Consider the following 23,485-nt stretch of genomic DNA (forward strand, 5'->3'; position numbering starts at 1 on the left):
ATTCCCTTCAGCGTTCACGTATGGCTACAACCACAATCGAATACTGCTGCAATTGTTAAAGACAGCTCAACCCAACAAGGTCTATATGTAGTTAAAAGCCCGCCATTCAGCAATCACTTATCAAATGCACAGCTGCATCAAAGTCTTTTGCTGCCAATGAATACAATGTCTTGCTTCTCGATTTACAGGTGCGTGACAATTTCATGACGTTTTAAATAATGTCTGAGGATTGCAGCCCGTCCCCATTTGTGTCGAGTATTCTAGTGATTATCGACATTCAGGAGAAGCTCCAGCAAGGATATTTCTTTCGTCGACCTCACCAAGTAGTTGAAAATCCTCCATCCGAAACTCAAAGGGAATCAGGTGACTCGTTGAGAAACGCGTTCTTTGAGACGGAGGCCGTAGAAGACTTGCTTGTTGCTATGCATACTGCTTTTCCAAAAATTCCTTTATCAGAACGTGCCAACGATTGTCTCGCGAAACGAACAAGGAATTCTCAAACAGCCACAAAAACACTTGATAAAACAATCAAGCGTCGAAAAACGCTGTCCGCCAATGCCTTTTACGGAACAATTGAGGATGGTCTTTTCAACCGGTCTTTCGATCATCAGTGGCGAGCATTCTATAAAACGCTACAGTTTAGAGTTTCTCACTCGCTACTGTGTCAGCTTGAAGGTACTGCACCACTTTTCTCGTCCTTTCCTCGTCAACAAGAAGCGTTTGAATTTGCCGATCAAGTGGTAGCTCTTCGATGTCAATGGGCTTCATCAGCTCGTCCGTATACCGACATTCCACGTGTCTTTTCGTTTGAGAGTGCTCCTGATGGTAGACGGCGATTCCTTGTTGCTAGTTTTCAGGAATTTTGGAAAAACTACGAAACTTGTCGCGCTGATCAACGACATGTGTACGAGATCATACGTGAAGGTGTGCCCTGTCGACTTTACTTTGATTTGGAGTTCAAGCGGGCGATTAATCCTACCATCAATGGCGATGCTCTTGTAGCAAGGCTTGTGTCATTGCTTCAATTACAGCTCGTTGTACGTAGGAAATTACTCTTCTCATTGGAATCTCAATTTAACACTGATTTTGAAGCGCGAGTACAGGATTTACGTAAAGTGTCAAGACATTTATCAGCTGGATTCGTCCACGCTTGCAAAATTTAGTCGCCATCTCATTGTACGACAGCTTTCGCATGCTATCGCTATCAAGCTTACTTCTTGTGGTTTGTCGTCATAGTTTCATTTACCGAATGGTAGCCTCTTTACGAATAACCTTCATGTGGGAGCTGTACGGATTTTCCTCTCTACTTGTTCGTGGCTACGACAGATCTTAACCTTTTAATTCATTACAGTTCGTGCGAAAATGCATTCACGATCTTGTAGCTCACAATACGGATACAATAATCAAAGCTTCTGCAGACCTAAGGTCGCCATTTCTCGTCAATGTGGAATCGATCGACGATCCTTTTGACAAAAAGCAGCTCTTTATCGACACGAGTGTGTACACTCGAAATCGAATGTTTCGGGTTCTAGGCTCTTCCAAATATCAAAAACAAGCCGTATTACAATTACAAAGTCCACGTAATGCTTTCCAATTGAATCAAGACTTGTTGAAAGATACGTTCGTGTGTCCATATCCGTCTCTTGAAGCTATGGAGCAAGAGTTAAGGACTAAGCACTATCGTCTGCTTCGCTGTGATTTATCATCCCGTAAAATGCCAGGAACCAGCCAGTATGTCATGAACAACAAGAGCCTTTCCAATTTAACAATTGAAGGCCGACACTCGATGTATCCTGCCTTAGATGCTTTTATTCGCTCCCAAGCTACTACTGGAGGTATACAAGGCGAGATTCGTACGGTTCAAATGCGTACGAGAACTCCATTGCTGTCGAATGAAGCGAATAATGAGCATCAGAACCAAGAAACACCGAGTCTCATTATCTATCACATGATGCACAATCGTTGGTGTGCAAATATCAAGCGACCCCACAAGAGCAATAATATTATGTTTATTGTTGACATCCACCAGCATGTATTTTATCAAAAATGTCATGACCCAGTCTGTCAGGCCTTGGACTTTCGGTACTTTGTGCCTATTTATAATTACGGTTTCGTAAAAAAAAGTGTGAATTAACATTGATTTGCCATAGGTCCCCATTAAAGCCACTACCAGCTCATTTCAAAGAAATCTTGAAAGTGAGATAAGTAACTCGTCATTTTCGAAATTTAGATTTTAAACATTCGTAAATTGTAGAAATGTTGTATTAAATTGCATTCAAATTATTGTCTTAATTACCCCAACTACGTCGCAAAAAAGCGGATCCTAAAGTTGCGCAGCTGCGCCAGAACTATTGTGATCATTAATGAGCATCACCAAGTAAGCCGTCGCGGTCTTCAAAAACATATTGAGATTATCATGCAACTCTTGGCTAAACACCGCAGTGGCTCCTGATCCACCTTTTACTGAACCAGCAGGTCCCTGTTGCCCATTCGTCGCCATTGACGTCACCAAACTCGTCGTTGCTGGGAGCAAATACGAAAGAGCATTAGCCGACAACGAAGCTTGCGCGCTTGCAATGGCATTTGCTGATTGGGGTTGGCTAGGAATCGCATTCATTGTCGGTAACTGCAGTACGCCAGTTGCCAAGAAATCGCTCACGTTAATTGTACCCATTCCATGAGGCAACGTGTCACCTACACCATATTTTCAAAAAAATGAAAAAAGTTGAAAAACAAAATAGCAATTGCTTTCTTCAATTACCTGTAATGAGACTGCAAACTTCGACGTATGGGAATCCGCCCAAATCTTTGAGTTCCTCCAGTTCCGTATAATGTCCTGGTCGTTCTCGAATCAGTCGTTCCCAATCCATTTCGTCTTTTGGAATCGAAGCGAGATCGCCGGAAAATCCAGTTGCATGTTTAAATTGATGATAGCGCTCGATTAATTTCACATATTTGTCCTTAATCTCCTCTAAATGATTCAATCGAATACATTAGTCGTTTTTAACAATACCTTTCACAATTGCACGTACGTTCGGTAAAAGTAGCCGAACAGACGTTATTGAGCTCCATGAGAACGTTTGCCCACCCTTGTGGCGTTAATTCTTCTTCTTTAGACCCTTCCTCGTCATTCTTGGCTTTCCAGTATAGAAACAAGAGCAATTCTTCCACTCGCTCGGGGGTCCATCCCACGTCTTCTGTGCGCGCTTTCTTTAAAGGTGCTTGTGCCTCCATTACAGACGTTGCTCGCTTCATTCGAGGCTTGCGTTCAGCTTTAAGTTTGCGTATTAATGGCATCCCTTCTTTTCCTTCTTCTCGAGTCGCAGCAATACGACGACAGACGTCTACATATGCACATCCATGCTCTTTAAATTGACGAATCCTCGAAGCATTTTCAGGTCGTGCTGCAATAATTGCCTTCCATTGCTCTTCAGAAAGAGACCCTTCTTCTCCCCCAATATCTTTAAAAAGGTCGTAGTCCATCATAAGTCGTGCATATTTCGACTTTAATTGCTCTGTTTCATTTAAAAAAAATGCCATTTCATTTAGTAAATGAATAAATTAAAAAACACAAACAAAGAGAGCGAGGTGGCCGGACCCACAAACAGCGACGTCTTGTAGCGGGTATTCAGCTCTGTGGTAATGTCGGACCACGCACGGGCCTTAATACCACGGCCTGTGCGTAAATTCGAGTCCTCGCGTGCTTTTTCAAAGAGCTCCATTAGTGCCTGCTCCATGGCCGGCTCCCAAGCTGCACGCCTCCCATTCATTTTTCTGGATTTATACTTTAAATGGGGGCTTCCCCCCCAGAAAGGATTTTAAAGCAAATATTCTTTAGAAGAGGATATCGAAATGTGTATATATGCGGCGAAAATAATGCCTACGCGCACTTCTTGTGGGATGGCGTTCCCACTCATTGATGCGCATTGTCACTTGCACGACAAGCAATTCAGGCCAAGCGGCACTTTATCAAACCACCAGGTCCTTACGGACGTACTCTTAAGAGCTCAAAACGCTCGTGTGAGTCACGTCGTGTCCTGCGCAACCCACGAAGAAGATTGGCGGGTCTTAGAGCAACTAATGGAGCAGCAAAGTCACAGAAAGTACTTGAGGATCCTAACAGCCTTTGGCATTCATCCATGGTGGGCTCAGAAGTGTACTTCCTCCAGTCTGCAACTACTTCGTAACATATTAATGCGCTATCCGGCTGCAAGTGTATACCATATAGGATTTGTCATTAGAACAATTGCAACTTTAAGTAACTTATAATTTATTTAATAGGTCGGGGAAATTGGCTTATGCAAGAGCGCAAGGGGACAAAGCGTGCCCGTAAACGTGCAAGAAGAAGCCTTTCGAGCCCAACTTCTACTCGCAGCGGACTTAGAACGAGCGTGTGTGGTGCATTGTGTTGGCTACTATGGCAAGTTGCTTGCGATCTTGCAAGAACTCGAGCTCGCGCGTGAAAAGTTGCCCCCGGTTCTTGTCTTGCATTCATTTGGCGGCTCGACAGATGTAATGCAATCGTTTTTGAAGCTCCAAGGCATGAAAATTTTCATTTCGCTTAATGCAAAGCAACTAACGCACCCGACAATGAAGAAAGCAGTTGCATGCTGCAAAAACGTGCCATTAAAAGCGCTATTGCTTGAAACCGATGCACCATATCAAGCTCCTTTAATGAAACATGCTGAAAAAGTAGTAAATAGAAAAGACTTTTGTGGCGTGCCTTTATTGTGCCAAGAGGAGTCAGCGGGCGTAAATGAACCTTGTATGGTTCAGCTTGCGCTATTAAGCGCTGCGGAAATACGAGGGACTCCCCTTGATGTAGTGGCCGCTGCAGTTTATCAAAATAGTAAAGAAGCTTTCGGGATTACCACCATATAAAATAATTTAACAAAGTTAAGCTATGCAAGGTCGAATTTATCGCAATAATGCAAACTATTAGTGTCATTACTACGTGTAATTACTGCACTAAAAGAATCGCGTAATTCTTAAATGAAATTACCGAGTACATAGGAACGTCGGGCTTTGCGATCTTTAGAAGGAATTAATCCCGAAATTTTAAGCAGGTAGCAAGCAGCCAACATTTAATGAAAAACAATCTTAAAAGAATTGGAAGCAAGATCTCAACACGAAAGCAGTCATTCATAATCAAAACAAGACAATTGATAAACATGGTGTTTTTGTGGAAGCCTCTCCTCCTCCTCTTCTGCACGTCTCACACGCTTACCGCAATAAAAGCCAATGGTGCAAACCACACGTATATCCGTCCTTCTGGTCCTGACGTCTCTGGGTTTCCTCCGCCAAATTCCGCGTCAAATCATCGCAGTCCCTGTCCCGCACTCAATTCCTTGGCCAATCATGCTTACCTGCCGCGTGATGGGAAATCGCTCACGCCACAGCTAATCCGTGACGCAGTGATAAACGTTTTCAATATCGATCCAGCGCTGGCGAAGCGCTTAACCAAAGCACTGCCGCCACAACTAACGCTAGCGGATCTAAGTGTCCACGGGCTCACTGAACACGACGCGTCGCTAGTACACGACGACGCGTGGTGTCACCACGATCCAGCTCAAATTAATTCGACGCTGGTGGATTTTTTAATTAGTACAAGCAAGAATGGGGAATTGAGTAAACGAAGTCTAGCGATGGCAAGACGGGAGAGGGAAACGCAATGTAAGAAGGAGAATCCGACCTATACGCTGCCACTAAAAACACAAGCAGTGGCGTATGGAGAAGCTGCGCTTTTGTTGATTGCAATGGGGAACTATGAGTCCGAGACGATCACTGTGGAAACAATGAAATCGTTTCTCCTGCAAGAGAAGATTCCCAATACTTTCAAAAAAAGCAACAAGCCACTTACCACCGCAAAAGTGGTGTTTCTGTCTGCACAAATTCGATTATTGGCGTTGTTTGGGGCAGAGCTAGAGACGAGAAATGCTCGAGCTAGTGAAAGGGATTAGCACACGACGAGGTAGCGAGGAATCTTACATGCAACACAAACGTAAGTTTTCGGACTTCTTTTCGATTATTCGGGTTCTACTTTTTTATATTTTAAGAAAAATATAATTTCCAGCATCGATAACGTTCTTTTTTTTTCACTTGTAATGACACTATTAGGATGGGACATTATCCCCAGGTGGCTTGAATGGATAAACTTCGGCCCATGGTAACTTCACCGACCAGATTCCTGGTCAAAACAATAAAGTAGTATCCTCTCTCCATTATCTTTGTCACGTACATGCACAAAACTTATTATCCACAATTAGCCCCATACGCCCAGCTCAAGCTTGTGATTGTGGACGTCGACAATACTTGCTTGCCCAATTCGCACAGCGAGACCACTTTCCTGCGCAGCCGAATAACGTACCGCCGTGTCAGCATCTGTCATTCCCGCTCCATTGGATGCTGTAACAGCCGTAGATTATTACAATTGCATAAAAAACATCTGGAAGACGTGAAAAGTAGGACTTTGATTTCTTTAACGACGTCTTGAGCTTCTCAAACCTAAACAAGCATCGAGCCACAAGCTTTGAGATCGCCAAGTCCGAACGACAACTTTTCAAAGAAAAACAATCGTCAAATACAATTCATAATTCAAAACGACCACTAAAAAGCAATGGTGTCTCTAGCCTGGAAACCTTTATTCCTTCTCTCCTGCACGTCTCAAGCGCTTGCTGCAGAGGCAGTTGATGTTGTAAACCACGCGTACTTCCGTCCTTCCGGTTCTGACGTCTCTGGCTTTCCTCCGCCAAATGTTGCCCAAAATCATCGAGGCCCCTGTCCTGCACTCAATGCTTTGGCGAATCACGCTTATTTACCTCGAGACGGGAAATTGCTCACCCCCCAATTAATACGTGATGCTGTAATAAATGTATTCAACCTTGATCAAGATCTGGCAGTCCGCTTAACGGGACGACTGCCACAACAACTGACGCTCGCGGATTTAAGTGTTCACGGAAATCTCGAGCACGATGCGTCGCTATCACGCGATGACTCGTCGAGGCTTCACGATCCGGCTTATATAAATGCGACGCTCGTTGATTTTTTAAGTAGTAAAAGCGAGAATGGGGTATTGACGAAACGAAGTCTAGCGATCGCTCGACGAGAGAGAGAAGCGCAATCGAAGTTGGAGAATCCGAATTATTCGCTATCGTCGGATATGCAAATGATCGCGTATGGAGAGGCTACGCTTTTGCTAGTTGCAATGGGAAACTATCAGACGGAAACGATTACTATTCAAGCGATGGAATCGTTTCTATTGCATGAGAAGATTCCGGATAATTTCAAGCAAAGCGATACTCCAATTACGCCGACAAAAGTGCTGACTGTGTCCGCAGAAATTCAAGCGCTGGCGACGACATCGGGGGCGTAGTTGGACACGAGAAATGCAAGTGCGGGTAGAAGAGATGAAACATGCATGAAAGCGTAGCGATTTCTCGGAAGTAATTTTCAAAACATGACTTCGAGAACTTTTGGATGGTATTCCTTAGGTTAATATGTTATGAAATTGAAACTTGAGAATTTTTTTTTTTATGTTATTCCAGGGGATTTTTCCTACTAAAAAAAAAATACTGCGAGCGTCTGAAGTAAGATTTTAATTTTTACAAAGATATCCAGTCATCGATCTTCATTCAGAATTAAAAATGGTATCTCGGTGGAAGCTACTGCTGGTCCTCCTCTCTTGCACGTCTCACGCGCTTATCGCAGAGGTAGCCAATGCCGCGAACCACACATACTTCCGTCCTTCCGGTCCTGACGTCTCTGGTTTTCCTCCGCCAAATTCCGCGCCAAATCATCGCAGTCCCTGTCCTGCACTTAATTCCTTGGCAAATCACGCTTACCTCCCTCGCGACGGAAAATTACTCACCCCACAACTAATACATGACGCTGTGGTTAACGTTTTCCACATCGATTCGACGCTGGCAGAGCGCTTTACCCATTCATTGCCGCCACAATTAACGCTAGCGGACTTAAGTGTTCACGGACTTATCGAACACGACGCGTCGTTAGTACACGACGACGCGTGGTCTCATCACGATCCGGCATACATAAATTCGACATTATTTGATTGTTTAATCGCTCAAAGGAAGAATGGAATATTGAATAAACGTAGTCTTGCGATGGCACGACGAGAGAGGGAAAGGCAATGTAAAAAGGAGAATCCAACCTATGCGCTGCCAATAAAAACACAAGTGGCAGCGTATGGAGAGGCGGCGCTTTTGTTAATTGCCATGGGGAACTATGAGACGGAAACGATCACCGTGCAAGCAATGACCTCGTTTCTACTAGAGGAGAAGATTCCAGATGAGTTCAAGCGGAGTCCAAAGCCAATTACCACGGCCACCGTGTTGTTTGTGGCGGCACAAATTCGATTATTGGCGTTGTTATTGAAGGCCGAGGTTGACACAACAGATGCAAGTGCCGGTTTCTAAAAAGTAATAGGTCTGCAAGATAAAGCACTACACGCTTAGAAATAAGAAAAAAATACGTCCAGAATGGATTTTGCGTATTTAAATTGAGTCCAATCGTTACCTTCCTAACCTGCTCTAAAAAAGGACGTACCCCTCTTGCCAACTGTTACTTCACCGACCAGATTCCTCCACCGTATCGTACCCTCCCATCTTGAGTCCCACTCCTCCAGTCACATGTACCAAACTTGACACGCAACACATTTTTGCAGTCTCATGGTGTCCCCTGGACGCGTCGCTGTGTCACCAAACTCCAGCTTTGTGCTTGTTGACGTTGACAATACTTTCTCGCCCAATGAAACCACTTTGTTACGCAATCGCACGGCTCCATCTCACGTTTCGCCAGGTCCACGTCGACCGTACCCCCCACCCCCCACGGTCCGTAGTCATGACGACACTACTATGCGAAACGAGCACGAAAGACACGCAACGAATCGACTCGATTCGGTGAGCAATCTCTTTCCAATGCCTGGCAATAATAATGTCTTTACAACCTCGGCAAATATTTTACCCACACGAGAAGCCTCAATTCTCATTGATACGGACGTCCAACAAGCTGCCGCAGCGCAAGACGCAAGTCATCGTCTTCCGACTCAACAACCCACGCCTTCATCAGTCCTCCTGCCAATCACCACGGAATCAAAAGGAGAAGTCTATCTCCACAATCGCAATACGCATTCGACCAATCCTTCCAATCGTCAGGACATGCTGGAAAACGATCTCAGGGGGTTCTTATGTACCCCTCGTGACTACGTACGTTCGCATCAAAGTATTCTCGCAGGGTTGCCACCCCTTCGTCCAGTCGAACGTAGTGCTCGATGTGCTCAACGTATTCGAAAGAGTGCCTCGTGGTTGTGGCGACAACTCCATCGATGGCAATTTCGACAAAATATAGCGTCCATCTGGAAACGGATGATGCCCAATTGGGACTCGTACGTTTTAATTGTCGTCTTTATCATGGCACTTGTGAGTATTCCACTCGCGGTGTTTGTGGCCAAAATCGTGTCCGATGCGACGCCACATCGCGTTCACTTGGTCGTTCAATGTGCGTTACCCGGTCGCACGGAATACTACACGGCTTCGACACTATATCTTGCTGGTGTACTCGTGCCAGCAATGAATAATCTCGTGATTCTAATCGTATCGCTTTGGATTGGATTCCTCTGTAGTCGAAGCCGTGCACGAATGTTACGTAGCAATCCCTGCAGTATTAGTTCCAATCTCAGTACGTTTTGTTTTTCAACAACACCTTTTTTGTCATTGCGTTCATCGTTAACATGCTTGTGAGTAGAATCGGCCTTTATGCTGCCATGTTATGAAGGAATTTGGTACTTTATCGCGGCATTGTCAGCCATTGGATTGGTATTATATATGGTGAGTTTCCAAGCGTTCAAGAGCGATCAAGGCACAACGTACGTACCGCTCTCGGCCAAGAAAGACCCGACATATCCATGTAGTCTCGTTACCATGCCTTCTGTCTGGATCTTACAACTCTTGCCCATGCTCATGGTCCAACGAAGTGTCTCGCAAGAAGCTGTATTACGTGCAATTGGATACTCGGGGGCAGTCTGTATTGCCTTGGTGCTTTGTAACATGACCCTCTATAAAGTCGCCCGAACAATTGCCGATGCCATTGAAATGGTCATTTACGTTTTATTGCTCGTATTTTATTTCTGGGCCAAGTTTGTTTTTCACGCACGAGCAACGTTTGATTTCTTCTTTGTGGTCGCTGTAATCACGTCCATGGCCAATATCTTGAGTGTCATTGTTGGAATTGCGCACATTGATGCCACGACAACGCCACCGGTAGTTCATTGTATTGCCATGGTCTTTGAAGCGCTTCTTGTCGTAGCAATTATGCTGTCCTTACGTGCCGATACGCGCTATTGGTTAGCCATTGATGATAATGCAGGATCCGGAGCGACAAAATCGTCCAGTGCCATGCGGCGATATCTCAATCTTCTCTCGGAACGTGGTATGATTACCAACTTTTCCACACGCACGTCGGTCTACGACGTGCATCATATGATTGAAGAACATCGTCATAATGTCGTCGACTTTGCAGTCTTGGCCCTTGATTGTATCATTGCCCAAGGTGCGACTTCAGTCGTCATGCGAGGCACGCTTCGTCGGAGTACCCCTGTGCCCATTGCGCTTAAAATCTACACGGATGTCCAAGTCACAAGCGAAGAAGTCCAGCGTTTTTCACGTGAAACCGCCTTGAACGTGCAATTATCGCATCCCAATGTTGTCCATTTCTACGGTCTATGTGTCGTACCACCGTCCATTTCATTGATTTTTGAATTTTGCGAATACGGGGCACTTGATGGCACGTTGCGTACAAGTCCCGAAATTTGGACTTTGGCAGCAAAACTGAAAGCGTGGCTGGATGCGTGTCGAGCAGTTGCGTATTTGCACAGCTTTTCGCCACCACTATTGCATCGAGATATCAAGACGGACAACTTTTTAATTGGACAAGATTTTTTACTGAAACTTGCGGATTTTGGAGAAGCAAATTTATTGCGACCACGAACGGATGGAACCATGACAATTGCTGGCACAGTTGATTACATGGCGCCCGAGATGATTAAAGGAGGCAAGACGGCACGGTACGGCACGGCAGTGGATGTCTATAGTCTCATGATCACGCTGTGGCAAATTATGGTCCCAAGTCGTAGCCCATGGGAAGACAAGTCGCATTTACAAGTCTACCGAGCAGTTGCACAAGGGGAACGACCGCCACTTCTTTCCATTATCCCAAAAGCTTGTGCCGACATCCTTGTAGCTGGCTGGGCCGCCAATCCAAATGAGCGCGTTGCAGTCGAGGATATTATTCCTGCTGTGCATCGGTTATGGTTGCTTGCAATGCACCAAAAGCCACTCAAGCGAACAAAAGGTTACTGAGCCGATGTCAACAAGAAACATTTTCTCTCGATCTTGTAACTTGTTCGGTCGTATTGAAAAAAACAAAACGTGGAAGGATCAAAACATTCGAATCATAATTCGGTTAACGAACGAAGTGGCTCGTGTTCTTCGTTTATCTTATGACGAGGCCGTCGTGTCGATATATTCTTCGTATGATGAGAAGAAGATACCAAAGCATCGTCTTGGATCGGTTTCTTTTTTTTCTTGAAAGTGCTTTTGTTTAATTTTGTACCATTGTTTGCATGGGATTTTGAAACGATCGTTTGTTTTCGAATTGCCTTGTCTCGCTGAGCTTGTCGCTGCTTTGCTTGCAATCGTTTCTTGCGTTCTTTTTCTTGGATTTGCATCTGTTGCCAATCCATGTCAAAGGTTTCTGTTGTCACTTTTCCAAGCAATGCATTATCGTGGCCGGACACATTCACTTCAGCATCTTTGTCATTCCTATCGATTGACGCAGTACGTAATAATGGTATAAGAGATGATGTATACTTCCCAAGCTTTAGAGTCTCGTCGACGGAAGAGTCTTGAAAGGAATCTTGACGCTCTATCAACGCCAACTTTTTCGACATCTCGGTCGATTCGTTCACTCTTTTTACGTTCAATGAAGTTTGGATTTCAAAGCTGACATACTCGTCGTTAAAAGTCGTTAAATCGACTTGTTCATCGTCGCTATCTCGCTCCTGATCGGACTTGTTCATGTCCATTGATGAAGTCATTGACACGAAATCCACGTCATGAGACTTGTCAAAAATATCAAACCTATTTTCACCCGTAATATCGGTCGCATTTGCTTTTGTCGACTCCTTCACGTTGCTTGTTCTTGCCCATGGATTCATCACAGTGTCATTGCTTTCTTTAGATGGAATCCCTTCCAATTTACTAGACATTGACATCGTATCAATCAAGATGGAGGCTGGTGCCGTATACAAATCATAATTATCTCGACTCGGTGTCGCGCTAGTAGTTGATACTTTAGGAGGCTTCATTGTAGTCACTGATGGAGACAAAGACTTTAAATCTTCAACATCACTAGTAAAAGAATCCGCCGTCTTCTCTGTCACTATGTCAATAGATCGTTCGATCGTAGACGCGAAAGGATCTGACTCGTTCTGTGTCCGTTCTAAGAAAGTATTACGATCTTCCATGCAAGGTTCCGAGTTCGCATCCACAAGACGTAGCTCCACCTTTTTTTCCGTACTTTTATCATCACCTCCAGAAAATTCGGGCGTATTCGAACGAGATATGTGCCGTCGAGGTCTAGTCTTTCGCATCTTGGACCAATCAATTGTAAGCTCTTCTTCCTCATTTACTTCACCCACGTGTTGCGAATCTCCGTACGAAAAGCCACTGCTTGCAGCAGTGCTCAAAGAAGGTCGACTACTATCATCGTCAATTAACGACTTTGACAGCGCGTGAGTCAATACGGCGCTTTCTTCTAATAAATCCTGCGAAGCGTCTACCTCGGGTGTATCGCTATAAACCTCGTTTTCATGACTGTCATCTCCTTCAAACAGCTTTGCTACATCGCGATCTTTTGAAAGATCAAACAAAGCATCAATTGAATCTTCGTCTTGCCCAAGCACCGACGTGGATTGAAAAACATCTTTTGAAAGCGACTGAATCCGCTTCTTTTCAAAGGGTGGCGACGTCCAGTTGGCATGCTTTTCCCTTCCCTTTTCACTTCCTTGAAATCGTGATGCTTGCTCTTTACGTCGTTCGTTAAGTGTCGTAAGCTCTGTGTCGCTATCAACACTCGGTATAAAACCTTTTATTTTTCGACTTGAACGACGTCTTGATGTAGGCCTCAGCTTTGTCTTTTTCAAAGAAATGTCTTCATCATCGTCGCTGGACTCGTTTTTGCTTGGTTCAGTAGCTTTTCCAGTCTGAAAGAGCGTTTCGTAGCTAATTGCGCCGCCAAGAGTACTCTTCTCATTGTAATCATCGTCAAACAAATCTGCAAAGGAATCGACGCGCTTCTTCAGCTTCTTCTTGTAACTAAAAGGTTGTTGCGATTCTAAATTCAATGAAGACGTGACGTCTCGATTCGGCTTGATATCTTCGTCACTACGACTGTCATCATTAAAGATGCTTTTGTTGTAAATAGTCGACTTTGTCGTATCATACGTTCGCGCTTCATAAGTGCTACCCCCTTTTCGAACGCGAATTAATTGTTTTAACGCTGCTAACTCGTCTTCAAGAGAGCTGATTTTGTTCACAATAAGATCCGCAACTTCCTCTTCAGTATCGACGGAATTAGGTGCGACTGGAAGATTTCTTAATACGACAGATGAGGCCTCGTTGTCGTGTTGAATACTATCATGCAAGTTCTTGCCATTAACAGCAAGCGGCGACGATATCTTGAACACTGTCGCTTCGTTTTCGTAGCGAGAAACAGCTCTGCTACGCAAATCTCGAGCTGCCACGTATTTATTCATTGTCGAATCAAACACATATTCATTCGGTTCTTCAAACTCGGCAAAGAAATCGTCAACCGAGTCTTTCGTCATCGTCTTTGTGACAGTAGAATTACGATTCAAATCGTCCATAATAGTACCATGCGCAGTCAAAGGTAACAACGGCGTATCATTTAATTCACGATCGTCTTTGCGTGTCTTTTGAGGTTGAAAACTTGTTGGTACGGCGTATGTTATCGTCGGATTCGACTTGACATTACTAAGCGTAAAGTTTGCCTCTTTTAATTGCGATGAATCCTTTTGATCAATAAGAAACGACATGGCTGCCCACCGTCGCCATGGTTCCACGCGATCATTCGTAGCTCGAGATATTACTTTTGGAGGTTGTGACTTGTCGAAATGCGTTGTATCATCTCTTGCATTAAATGATCGTCGCTGGTCGACACTTGATTCTTTTTCGGCATTCAATACTGCATTTGTGTTCTCGCTACCACGAGCAGCCGCCCATTCCGTAGCACCATTTAAGCTTGTACGAACCCCAAAATGAGGATCACCAATCTTGCTGTGTTGAGGCGACTCAAAGAGATCATCAAAAGTTCCTCGACGCTGCCTCTTTTGTTCCTCGTAATGCTGTTCGTGTATCGTTTTCCTAGCCTGAGAAGTCTCAAAATGAGAGTCAAGATCTCGAAACCTTGCAGTTTCTTTCGTAGTAAAGTTCCTTTCTTTTTGTGAAGCTATACCCGTTCCGTCCACGGTCGACACATTCAAATGTTCAGGCTCACATGACACAAAGTTTTCTCCATGAACTTCATCGCTTTTATTGCTGTGAGGCTCCGCAGCGCCATCGTTTCTTCGAGCAAAGTCCTCAGCATGTGAGCTTTGAGCAACCACTGGGGCCATTGCCATCGTCTTTTGCTTCGCAGACTTGGATTTTATACCAAAGAATCGTTTCAACGCACCCGTAAACCCTCCTTTTTTGTTCTTCTTCTTTGTCTCTTCATTTCGACGGGTATTTACAGGAAAATTGGATGGCAAAGACGGATTTTCGTCCATATCGTGATCACTTGCGAAGCGAGGAGCTAAGATGCTTGATACAATAGCTCCAATTGTCTCTCTTTCAGTCTGTTGCTGTTGCTTCTCATCTCTTTTATCCTCAGTAGTCGTTTCCAACATCTTCGATCCATTATCAACAACTTGTTGGCTAACGTCATGTCCATAATCATTCGACAGATCTGCCGCCACTTTAAATTGCGGCATCGCCGACTCTCGATACTGAATCTCATCTTCAAGCGAGTACGATAAATCAAGCTCATTCACAGTCATTCTTTCTTTCTTTTGCGCAAGGACTTTCGAGTCATTAGTTGACTGCTCATTCATAGTATATCGTCCTTGACTCCAACGCTCCTTCGGTCTTTTATCATCAAACGTACCGCATCCATCCTTAAATAACTTGGACCTATCATAGCTATTCAAATCTCTCGGCAATTGCGTTTCTGGTCGAGGCACCGCACTTGTAGCGCTAGTATCCGAAGGAAAACCCAAGCCACTATTATCGTAATAACTTCGCTCTGTATCATAACAAATCCCAGTCCGTTGTTGAAACCCAACACTATGCCTCGTATCGATAACCGCTTTCAACTCTTGTGTAGGCCGAGGCATAGCAAGTGCTGCTTCATGGTTATCATGACGACCAGAAGCCTCGATATCATCGTACTGGAACTGCTCCGAGATGTAACCCTTTCCAGTTATCCCTGCAGTCAATAAAGTACTCGGTAACGAACCACGCTCGGTTGTTTGTTTTACATTTGAGACTATATACGTCGTTTTGACTTGATCTCTCCATCCGGGTCCTTTGGAGTCGCTTTTTTCCCACTCTTGAGCTTCAGAATCCCGCACCGGGACGTCTGTGAACCAGTCTTCATCTGTATGATCAAATAGACTCGTTACAAGCTCGTCTTGATGCGATTTCGAGGCTGGTGGGCATGCTTTTTCACTTGTAATGCTCCTTAATGGCTCTTGAGAGCGTATATCGTGATCATACACGGCTTGTTCCGCCAGTAATTGGTCATTACATGACGTACAGACGCGATGGCGACGATGCGAAAGCTCAAAGAAGAGAAACGAGGAGCAATCGGAGCAAATGACACGGCCACAGTGGCGACAATGATGTTTGCGTCGTACGAGCGAAAAAGCAGCTCGACAGAGGTTACACTGGGATTCATGGATGTCCGATTGCCACCGGACATCAAAGAGCTCTTCGCTGTTCTTGCGGCGTGGCTTTCCGTGCCGACTACGTCGCTTACCGCGCTGTCCCGTGGCTGCCACGTCGGTCACGTTGCTGGCCCACGAGCCCGTTCGGTCACGCGCGTACGACTTTGACGCAACACTGCTTGATGCAACAGAACTATACGCAGACGTGTAGCTATTTATTGACGTTCGTAGCGCCGTAGAGCCGTCGTTGTTGCGGGATTGAGGCCGTGACGCGGAAGTGGAAACAGACGGGCGGGGATGCCCGTATAAATCATCAAAATCGTTACTATCCTAGAGGAAGATGCATTTATGTGTGAAGAGAACATTAAGAGCCATGAAGGTTGAGATAGGCAAGCGTTACGATGCGCGTACCTCCTCAAAGAACGGGTCCTTCATGTGGTAGGATGCGGAACCGTCCTGAGCTTCTTTTTCCGTGCTTGAGTTGCTTGAAACGGAACAAGCAACTGAAGCTAAAAAAAACGTATTTTTTAGTGATGTGGATCTGTCGTTTTTTTTATTGCAAGAATAAAATGGCTGTTTTGAACTAACTTTGAGGTCTTAGAGCTGGTGTTGACCGGTATCTCCTTTGAGCTTTATGATTGCCATTTCCGCCCTCGGCAGAAGTCGGCAGTGCTGAAGGATGCCTCCTACTGCAAGGGAGCTTGGCACAAGTTGCGGCGCGAGAGAAGTGTTGAAATATGTACAAGAAGGTACATAGGGCGACGTTTCAAGTTACGCGCAGAGAAGGTGCGTAATGCGACGTTTCAAGATACAAACAAAGAAGGTACAGTGAGCACAAATGTAGGGCTCCTTACTCACCTAGGTTACACTGTCGCATGCTCTATAACGTGTTAGATACTAATTAATTCCTATAACGTAACTTAACACAGGCTAACTAGTGATGCACAAGTAGGATTACGATAATACATAGTAGTTTCCCATTTACTACTTTGTCAATAAGCTTCCTATTCTACACCAATTTAACAAGAAGTTATGACAGAGGTTCACACAGAGTGAAGTGGTGAATTGTGGCGTATCTGGTCACTGCAAAGTATTTTCAAAGAAAAAGGGGCGTCAGCGATACAAGGCGATACAAGCATGCAGATGTCGTAAAGCATGTGTGCTTATTCGACAGAACGACGCAAGTTGGGATCGAAAGTACTGCAATCCTCTTTAATCACTCTTAAAAAATGATATGTGTTCCCACTCTTATCTGCAGCAGAGTATAAATTTTGCTTACGTTTGCACGACTGCACAAGACCTCACCGTGATTACTTATCATTTTGTGGAGTTAGATCCCGACGGCCGTGCACAAGCACAGGCATCTACCATTGTGGCGTAGACATAGTTACCGACGGCTGTGCATAAGCACAGGCAGCGTCGAAATTTGAACACTCGAATAGCTTCGCGCGCGCACGCCTAAATCTGATAAGAGAACTAGTCTGATCGGAGTGCCAATATAGTATAAGCTATTCAATTCATTTAATTAACTCCGATATTCTCATTATAACAAAACTCAACTTGAGAAAAGATGGTCAAGCTATTATGTTCGTTTGTTCATACCAAGACTCCCGCTTTTTCTGTGCGAGTGGACGAGAGCGACACAGTACATGACCTCAAGGCCGCAGGCGGAAAATCCAGCGAAGATCGCATGTGATGCCAACGACGTTCAGGTCGTTCTGGCAAGAAAAGAAAAAGGCCGCGGTCCATGGCTGACGGAATCTGACGTCGAGAGCGGTGGGTGGATTTAAGTGGCCTTAAGATGTTGACTGTACTGGTGCACCACTTAAAACGGCTGGCTAATCAGCAGATAGCGTGCGGGCTCTAGTCACGAAAGAACTTGTTAAGGCCGATGAGTTTTCTGATCACGTGCTCGTGGGGGTTCTTTGTCACCTGGACGTAAGCCTGCTTCAGACTAAAACCCTCCTGTTCTGCTACAGAGATCGCTTGATCAGGCGTCTCAGATTCGAGCCGGAACTGGTGGGTCTTGATAGGACCATCTGCAAGACCCTTAATAACACTTAATTCTAAGTACATAATTCTGACGCGACTAATCATTCCTCAGGAGAAGGTCGCGTTGGCGCCCTACAATCAGCAGACTTCAGAGCGACTTGATGCCAGACCGATAGATTCACTACTGATAATGCGTGACTGCAGTTTGAAGGACGGCGCCGGGATCCCCTAAATAACCTATAAAGTGTGATGGAGCACCCTTCGCTAGTGCTGCTTCAGTATTAGCCAACCTGCACTGAAAGCAGTGAAGTTGAGGTGCATCCGCATACTTCACGTACACGACGTGCAGAAGAAAGCCTTTAGTTAGCTAAGAAGTAAAAGCTACTTACTAAAGGTCAATACTGAAAACTAGTATATGTAGAAATTAATCTGGGCTTATACCTTAATTTCCTACGTAACGATCTTCTATCTACTGACTCAATTTTAATAATATCAAGCTCTATATAGTTCCTCCGTGCGCACCGCCCAATCGTGTCTAGTAAGTATTGGCGGGGTTGAATTAAAGTTAGATCAAGTAACAAACACAATTGTTGTCTTGATGCTACAAAATTACCGAATCTGGTGATTATAAAATAAGTAAATCAAATAATTTAAAGATGAATTTTATATATTTTTTATTATTTTCCTCCTATAAGAAATACTATTGATGTAACGAGACACCCCGATACTAAAAGCACTTTTTGCTTCTTTCATGCATTGCAATGGCGACAAAGCATATTCTATTAATTTGCCAAGGTCTTTAAAACCTAGTGCAGTGGAATAGGTTCTTTAAAAAGTCCACTAGTGGAATTTTGTCGGTAATTTGGAAGTGCCCGTCGTCAGTTGAAAAGTTTACAAATTTATATTATGGACAAGCAATAATTAAATACCTGGCTTAAATTTGATATTGTATTTTACTATTCAAATGCAAGTATTTCTGGAGATTTATATTTTCCAGGAAAACAAAATGAAATAAGAAACTTGTGCGCTTATCCCGTCTAATCGAGGCGCGTCGGCGACCTCAGGCTTGCCTTCTGATGGGTCAGGGACGAAGATATTGATGTCACCCACCCCGTCTGTCGTTACGCGTACATGGCGAAGCATTTTTTTCAAAACTCAAAAGCTTTAAAATTTAAATTCTTACATATTTCTATGTAGCACAGCCACTTCCTGTCCAGGTGAAGCTGGACCCAAAACTCGGTGTAGAATATGTTTGGCCAATAACTTGCCCAACGGCACATTCAAACCGATGCTCATTTTTTGTCTTCACATGCGCTTGCGTCACAAGTGGCTGGTGGTATGAGATCGGCGAGTGTTGCACTCGAGGGAAAGGCATGAGCCATGATAGCTGCTGCTGGGCTGGCTGAGTGAGTCATCCGCAATGAGGAAGGGGCGCGAGTCTCACCTAAAGCGCCAAACGACTGCGCCATGGTACGGAGAGCGATGAGGAGATGAGATGAAAGAATCAGAGTAGACCGTTGCATGAGTGCTGGATCGCTGCAGAGAGGGCAGGTCACAGGAATACCTGATTTAGTGGGAGGATAATACTTCGAAATGGAATTCGCTAGCACGCTCGAAAAGTGAGCAGCACTGCATCATATATACGACCGGTGCCGCGAAAAGCATCGAGATGGTGCCATTATGATGCCGGATTTGTCAACCCGGACTACCAGCTCTCAGGTTTATGGCTGATAGCCAGAAGAAAAATTGTGCATTCAATGCAGAGCATGGCAGTTGTGTAAATGGACGGGCTCGACCGAGAAGGAGCGAAGCTGAAGAAGCTGAGTAAAAATATTTTGGTCAACTCATTTTCTGCGACGTTTTCCGTTATTAAGTCCTGTAGACTGGATATATAATAGGAACCGTGGCAAGGGCAACGGTGGGAGGTGATGGGAGAAGTAGCCCTAACAGCTGCACCAGCGAGTTGCCAAAGATGGCGTGTCCTCCCAATGTGGTCACTGCATTGCCATGTAATGAGAGTGGGGAAATGTCCGTGCTGGAAAACGACGTGACGCAAGGCATAACGGCACAGACGTGGATCTGAAGCATTTTTTGCTCAGTACGTTAAATGTACCCTCTCTACGGCGCCCGATACATTTAACCCATATAGTAGTGACGTGTAGATAAGCGTAATGAGCTCAATTCGCCGACAATAGCCGTGTTTAAGCCATAACGTAACTTTATAGTTCCTGGGAATACAGATCACGCTGGTTGACTTGCAGCGCCAACAGGTTCCGCCTGATTGTTTTATGATTTACATTAGATACAACACCTAAAGTTCTAGTCGCGATAGAGTTGGTAGCGTGAAATCGTTGCATGAAGATTCTTGCTGTACGATTGCTGCTCATATTCGGGAAGGGTGCGAAGACTGGGTAAGTACGAATGCAGATACGAATGCGTGGGTGAAACATCTCAAAACCGGATCGTAAGCGGACTGATAAAATACGAAATTCGAGTCGGAATTGCAGATCCACAAGCGATATCAAGCTCCACGCTCACGTTGATACGCATAGAGTAATACTTACAATCTACTCGATCTTGTCAAGCCTTCATTCAGCGAGATGCAAGCGTCTAAAGCTTCCGGTAGAACTTCAAATATGGGGGAGCTGGTTGCTTTTCTGGTGGTACCCGAGAAGCTGAAGTGCCATCGAATTGCGTGAGGCAAGCATGCCTTCTTCGTCGGTGACCGCTCTGCAAGCTTTCGTGTTCCTGGTGACGAATGCTTGATATGACAATTCGCGGGTTAAATACCGAAGAAGTATGACTCAACCGTGTCGATTAGCTGCGGACTACATCTACTTTCAACTGGTCTCGCCTAGCTAAATTGGTAAAGCGCTGGTTCTTATAGCTAGCGGTCGTGTAATCGAGCCCCTTATGGGTTAATATCCGCTGCATGGCAGACGTATGATTTGCCAATGCACATTGCGGACCGTGCCCGTGCTGAAGTATCCTCGCTTAACAAGACATTATGTTTTATACGCTAAGCACGTATTTTCGCATCAGCAATCACCTACGGTAGCAGATGCATTGTGTAGGTGCCAAATAAGATGATATCTGATGAATTTCTACTTAATCGGCTGTCCTGCCGCCAATGTGCCTTTAAATGCTGCATTAATCACGAACGAGTACTTTTAGTATTTGCATGTAGGCAAGTAAAGCATTGAAGAGCATAAATCATTTGAAGCGATTGCTATTATCCTGCAATCGTTTTTTCTGTGTAGGTTTGATGCTTTGCCGAAGGATTGATCAACAGGAAATGGTGTCGCCAAAATGAGAACTTCAGATCTCATTTTTAATGCTTTTCGTTCAACCAATGTCAGCATCAAGCTCATTGGTCAGTTAATCTCGGCCTAGTTTTATCATGGCGCGAGTGTAGAGATGATTGAATTTGATAACATTGAATGCCGAACTTGCTCTTCGCTCAATTGTGTGTGCGCTATAATGGAATACTCAGCCTCACTAGGATTCAGCGTTCAAAACCCAGAGCTCGAAAAGTTGACCCCGCAATGGGTGTCGAAAACGTATGCCGAAGGCTTTGAATTCTCAAAGCAGTAGTATGGTCGCTTGATAGTTTGAACTGGCCCTGTGGTGATTTTGTGACCAGAAAGTTTTAAGGAACGTAACACCTGTGACAATTGCAGCTTTTGTTCCTCGATCAGCAGTAATGTTGCTTTTGTGATGATCGCCAAATATATATTCAGTTTTTTTTCTCGATCCGACTTGGCACCGTCTTACTTTAACCAAATGTTTTCGCGGAAAGATACGTCAAAAAGATTAGAAGGATATCCTTGTAAAGTGGCGTGGGTATCCATATTTTTAAAGTAACTGGGTCTCAGAGGTCCTAGGAGCCCGCATCGTTCTCGGCGCAAGGCTGCTATGGCCTCGTGCGCTTCCTCTCGGCTGAGGAAGTGCGATAACCAACTTTTGACAACATGCTTAATGCCAAAAATGAGGCAAGTATCGACAAATCTTTGTAATGAAGATCTCGGAAGAAAAATAACAAAAATTCTTAAGCAGCTTGGCTCTAAGCATTGCGTAGTCATGGGCAACCGTGCGTGCTCACTTTATATCTTCCAGCCCGGAAGCTTCGTTTGCTAGTTGTAATGATTGGTGATGCTGCTTAAGCAGCGCATCATTTTTGAATGTTATTAATCATAATTAATGAGCACGCAAAAAGCATTGATTGCTACCACAACAAAACGAGTGAAGGAAAAAAAATTACGAAGCAATAATCGTTTGCAACTCAAATCGTACGATTCAGTATCGAACGAGTCTTGCTTGTTATACTTTCCCCTTCATTCGTTGTTGTGCAAACCATATGCAATTTTGTCAAGCGGGATAATGATTGAACGGCTTACAATCCATAAGAACTATCAAAAAACTGAAGCTACAATATTGCAAATAATAATTGTATTTTCTTATCGCTTAAGCATCCAGTCTGGACGCTAACCGGCTATTCATGATAACATTTCCAATTGCACTAGACGTGAGTAAGCTGTGATCACCGTTATTGTCAGGACCAGTCATTTAGCTGATCCTATGAAATTCAATCTTGCAACTGTACTTCCCTTGACCAATCATTCCGCTTGAGGATTTATAACTAATCATGTTGGTTAATGTTTCTAAAACATCAATTTCATTAATATGGATAGTAAGACTTAGATAAGGATAGGCGATACCTTTAGGAGTACTACACATCTGCTAAATTCATCAGTTTGGTTTTAATTTTTTCCTGAGTCTTCACAGTTATATGCATAAGTGCGCGTTAGGGTTCTTACGAAAACTTGCGTGCAGTCTCCATATATGTGTGCTTCGTACAATGCCTTTCGGTCCCTATGTAGAAAACACTTGATACAATCAGGTGCACAACAGGGAGCATTGACAAGTACATTTTAATTTGAAGCAGCACAATCATAACATTTTCCGACAACTCTAGCTCCACGCTTGTATAAACTGCAATATTTACGTGTAAAAGACGCTCGCATATATGAGCTTCTCTTTTGGGACTCGGATTGAGATGAGATTTAATGAGCAATGGTTTAATTTTGCTTAATAACAAATACGAAACTGCTGGATGCTTTTTTTGCGCTGTGATGCTGTGTGGTACAGTCCTCCCTCTGAAAACTTTTATCCCCGGTGGACACAATTTGCTAAATTTTTTAAGGGTTATTTGTTATCGAATTATACTGTAGTAGTCACCAGAACAACCCCCAAACAAAAAACTCCACAAAACCAGCATCAAAGGCAGCCCAAGAGAACCCAGGAGTCTTCAGGCTGCCAACACAGGTCCTCATCTTTTTTTCTTAAACCTGGTTAAGGTCTGCCTCAAAGTTAAAGACACGTAACCATCCTGTTTTTTTGCTGGGGTTGGTATTCTTTGTGAAGAACAAGGTGTGACTATTTTCTGCTGACTTTTGATCCAACAATTTGCAACAC

General features: G+C 44.2%; 6 protein-coding genes across 6 annotated transcripts; 4 read left to right on the plus strand and 2 right to left on the minus strand.

Moving 5' to 3' along the window:
- Nucleotides 1–1,527: 1,527 nt before the first annotated feature.
- Nucleotides 1,528–3,897, minus strand: CCR75_000916 (uncharacterized protein). The gene is made up of 4 exons (XM_067959021.1): nucleotides 3,599–3,897; nucleotides 3,033–3,515; nucleotides 2,762–2,971; nucleotides 1,528–2,694 (listed from the first exon to the last, which is right to left on the minus strand). Exons 1-4 carry the CDS (start codon nucleotides 3,768–3,770, stop codon nucleotides 2,324–2,326), a joined length of 1,236 nt encoding a protein of 411 aa, XP_067818176.1. The 5' UTR covers nucleotides 3,771–3,897; the 3' UTR covers nucleotides 1,528–2,323.
- On the plus strand, nucleotides 3,833–4,916 carry CCR75_000915 (uncharacterized protein). The gene is made up of 2 exons (XM_067959020.1): nucleotides 3,833–4,215; nucleotides 4,282–4,916. The coding sequence occupies exons 1-2, from the start codon at nucleotides 3,853–3,855 to the stop codon at nucleotides 4,879–4,881; spliced, it is 963 nt and encodes a 320-aa protein (XP_067818173.1). The 5' UTR covers nucleotides 3,833–3,852; the 3' UTR covers nucleotides 4,882–4,916.
- Nucleotides 4,917–5,171: 255 nt separating this feature from the next.
- On the plus strand, nucleotides 5,172–5,960 carry CCR75_000914 (uncharacterized protein; the record flags this gene model as incomplete). The annotated part of the gene is made up of 1 exon (XM_067959019.1): nucleotides 5,172–5,960. One exon carries the CDS (start codon nucleotides 5,172–5,174, stop codon nucleotides 5,958–5,960), a length of 789 nt encoding a protein of 262 aa, XP_067818174.1.
- A 656-nt stretch (nucleotides 5,961–6,616) lies between these two features.
- CCR75_000913 (uncharacterized protein) lies at nucleotides 6,617–8,432 on the plus strand (the record flags this gene model as incomplete). The annotated part of the gene is made up of 2 exons (XM_067959018.1): nucleotides 6,617–7,318; nucleotides 7,662–8,432. The coding sequence occupies 2 exons, from the start codon at nucleotides 6,617–6,619 to the stop codon at nucleotides 8,430–8,432; spliced, it is 1,473 nt and encodes a 490-aa protein (XP_067818171.1).
- A 252-nt stretch (nucleotides 8,433–8,684) lies between these two features.
- On the plus strand, nucleotides 8,685–11,372 carry CCR75_000912 (uncharacterized protein; the record flags this gene model as incomplete). The annotated part of the gene is made up of 2 exons (XM_067959017.1): nucleotides 8,685–9,693; nucleotides 9,760–11,372. The coding sequence occupies 2 exons, from the start codon at nucleotides 8,685–8,687 to the stop codon at nucleotides 11,370–11,372; spliced, it is 2,622 nt and encodes an 873-aa protein (XP_067818172.1).
- A 92-nt stretch (nucleotides 11,373–11,464) lies between these two features.
- CCR75_000911 (uncharacterized protein) lies at nucleotides 11,465–16,453 on the minus strand (the record flags this gene model as incomplete). Its single annotated transcript, XM_067959016.1, has 2 exons — nucleotides 11,465–16,348; nucleotides 16,430–16,453. The coding sequence occupies 2 exons, from the start codon at nucleotides 16,451–16,453 to the stop codon at nucleotides 11,465–11,467; spliced, it is 4,908 nt and encodes a 1,635-aa protein (XP_067818169.1).
- Nucleotides 16,454–23,485: the final 7,032 nt, after the last annotated feature.

The sequence above is a fragment of the Bremia lactucae genome, linkage group LG6, assembly GCF_004359215.1.
Source record: "Bremia lactucae strain SF5 linkage group LG6, whole genome shotgun sequence".
NCBI lineage: Eukaryota > Oomycota > Peronosporomycetes > Peronosporales > Peronosporaceae > Bremia > Bremia lactucae.

Bases quoted from the DNA above. Each gene is read 5' to 3' on its own strand.
- CCR75_000916 (XM_067959021.1), bottom strand. From the start codon at position 3,770: ATGAATGGGAGGCGTGCAGCTTGGGAGCCGGCCATGGAGCAGGCACTA. The intron at 2,972-3,032 runs GTACGTGCAATT...TGAATCATTTAG, and splicing joins TTCGGCTACTTTTACCGAAC to AGGAGATTAAGGACAAATAT. The intron at 2,695-2,761 runs GTAATTGAAGAA...AATATGGTGTAG, and splicing joins AGTTTGCAGTCTCATTACAG to GTGACACGTTGCCTCATGGA.
- CCR75_000915 (XM_067959020.1), top strand. From the start codon at position 3,853: ATGTGTATATATGCGGCGAAAATAATGCCTACGCGCACTTCTTGTGGG. The intron at 4,216-4,281 runs GTATACCATATA...TTTATTTAATAG, and splicing joins TGCGCTATCCGGCTGCAAGT to GTCGGGGAAATTGGCTTATG.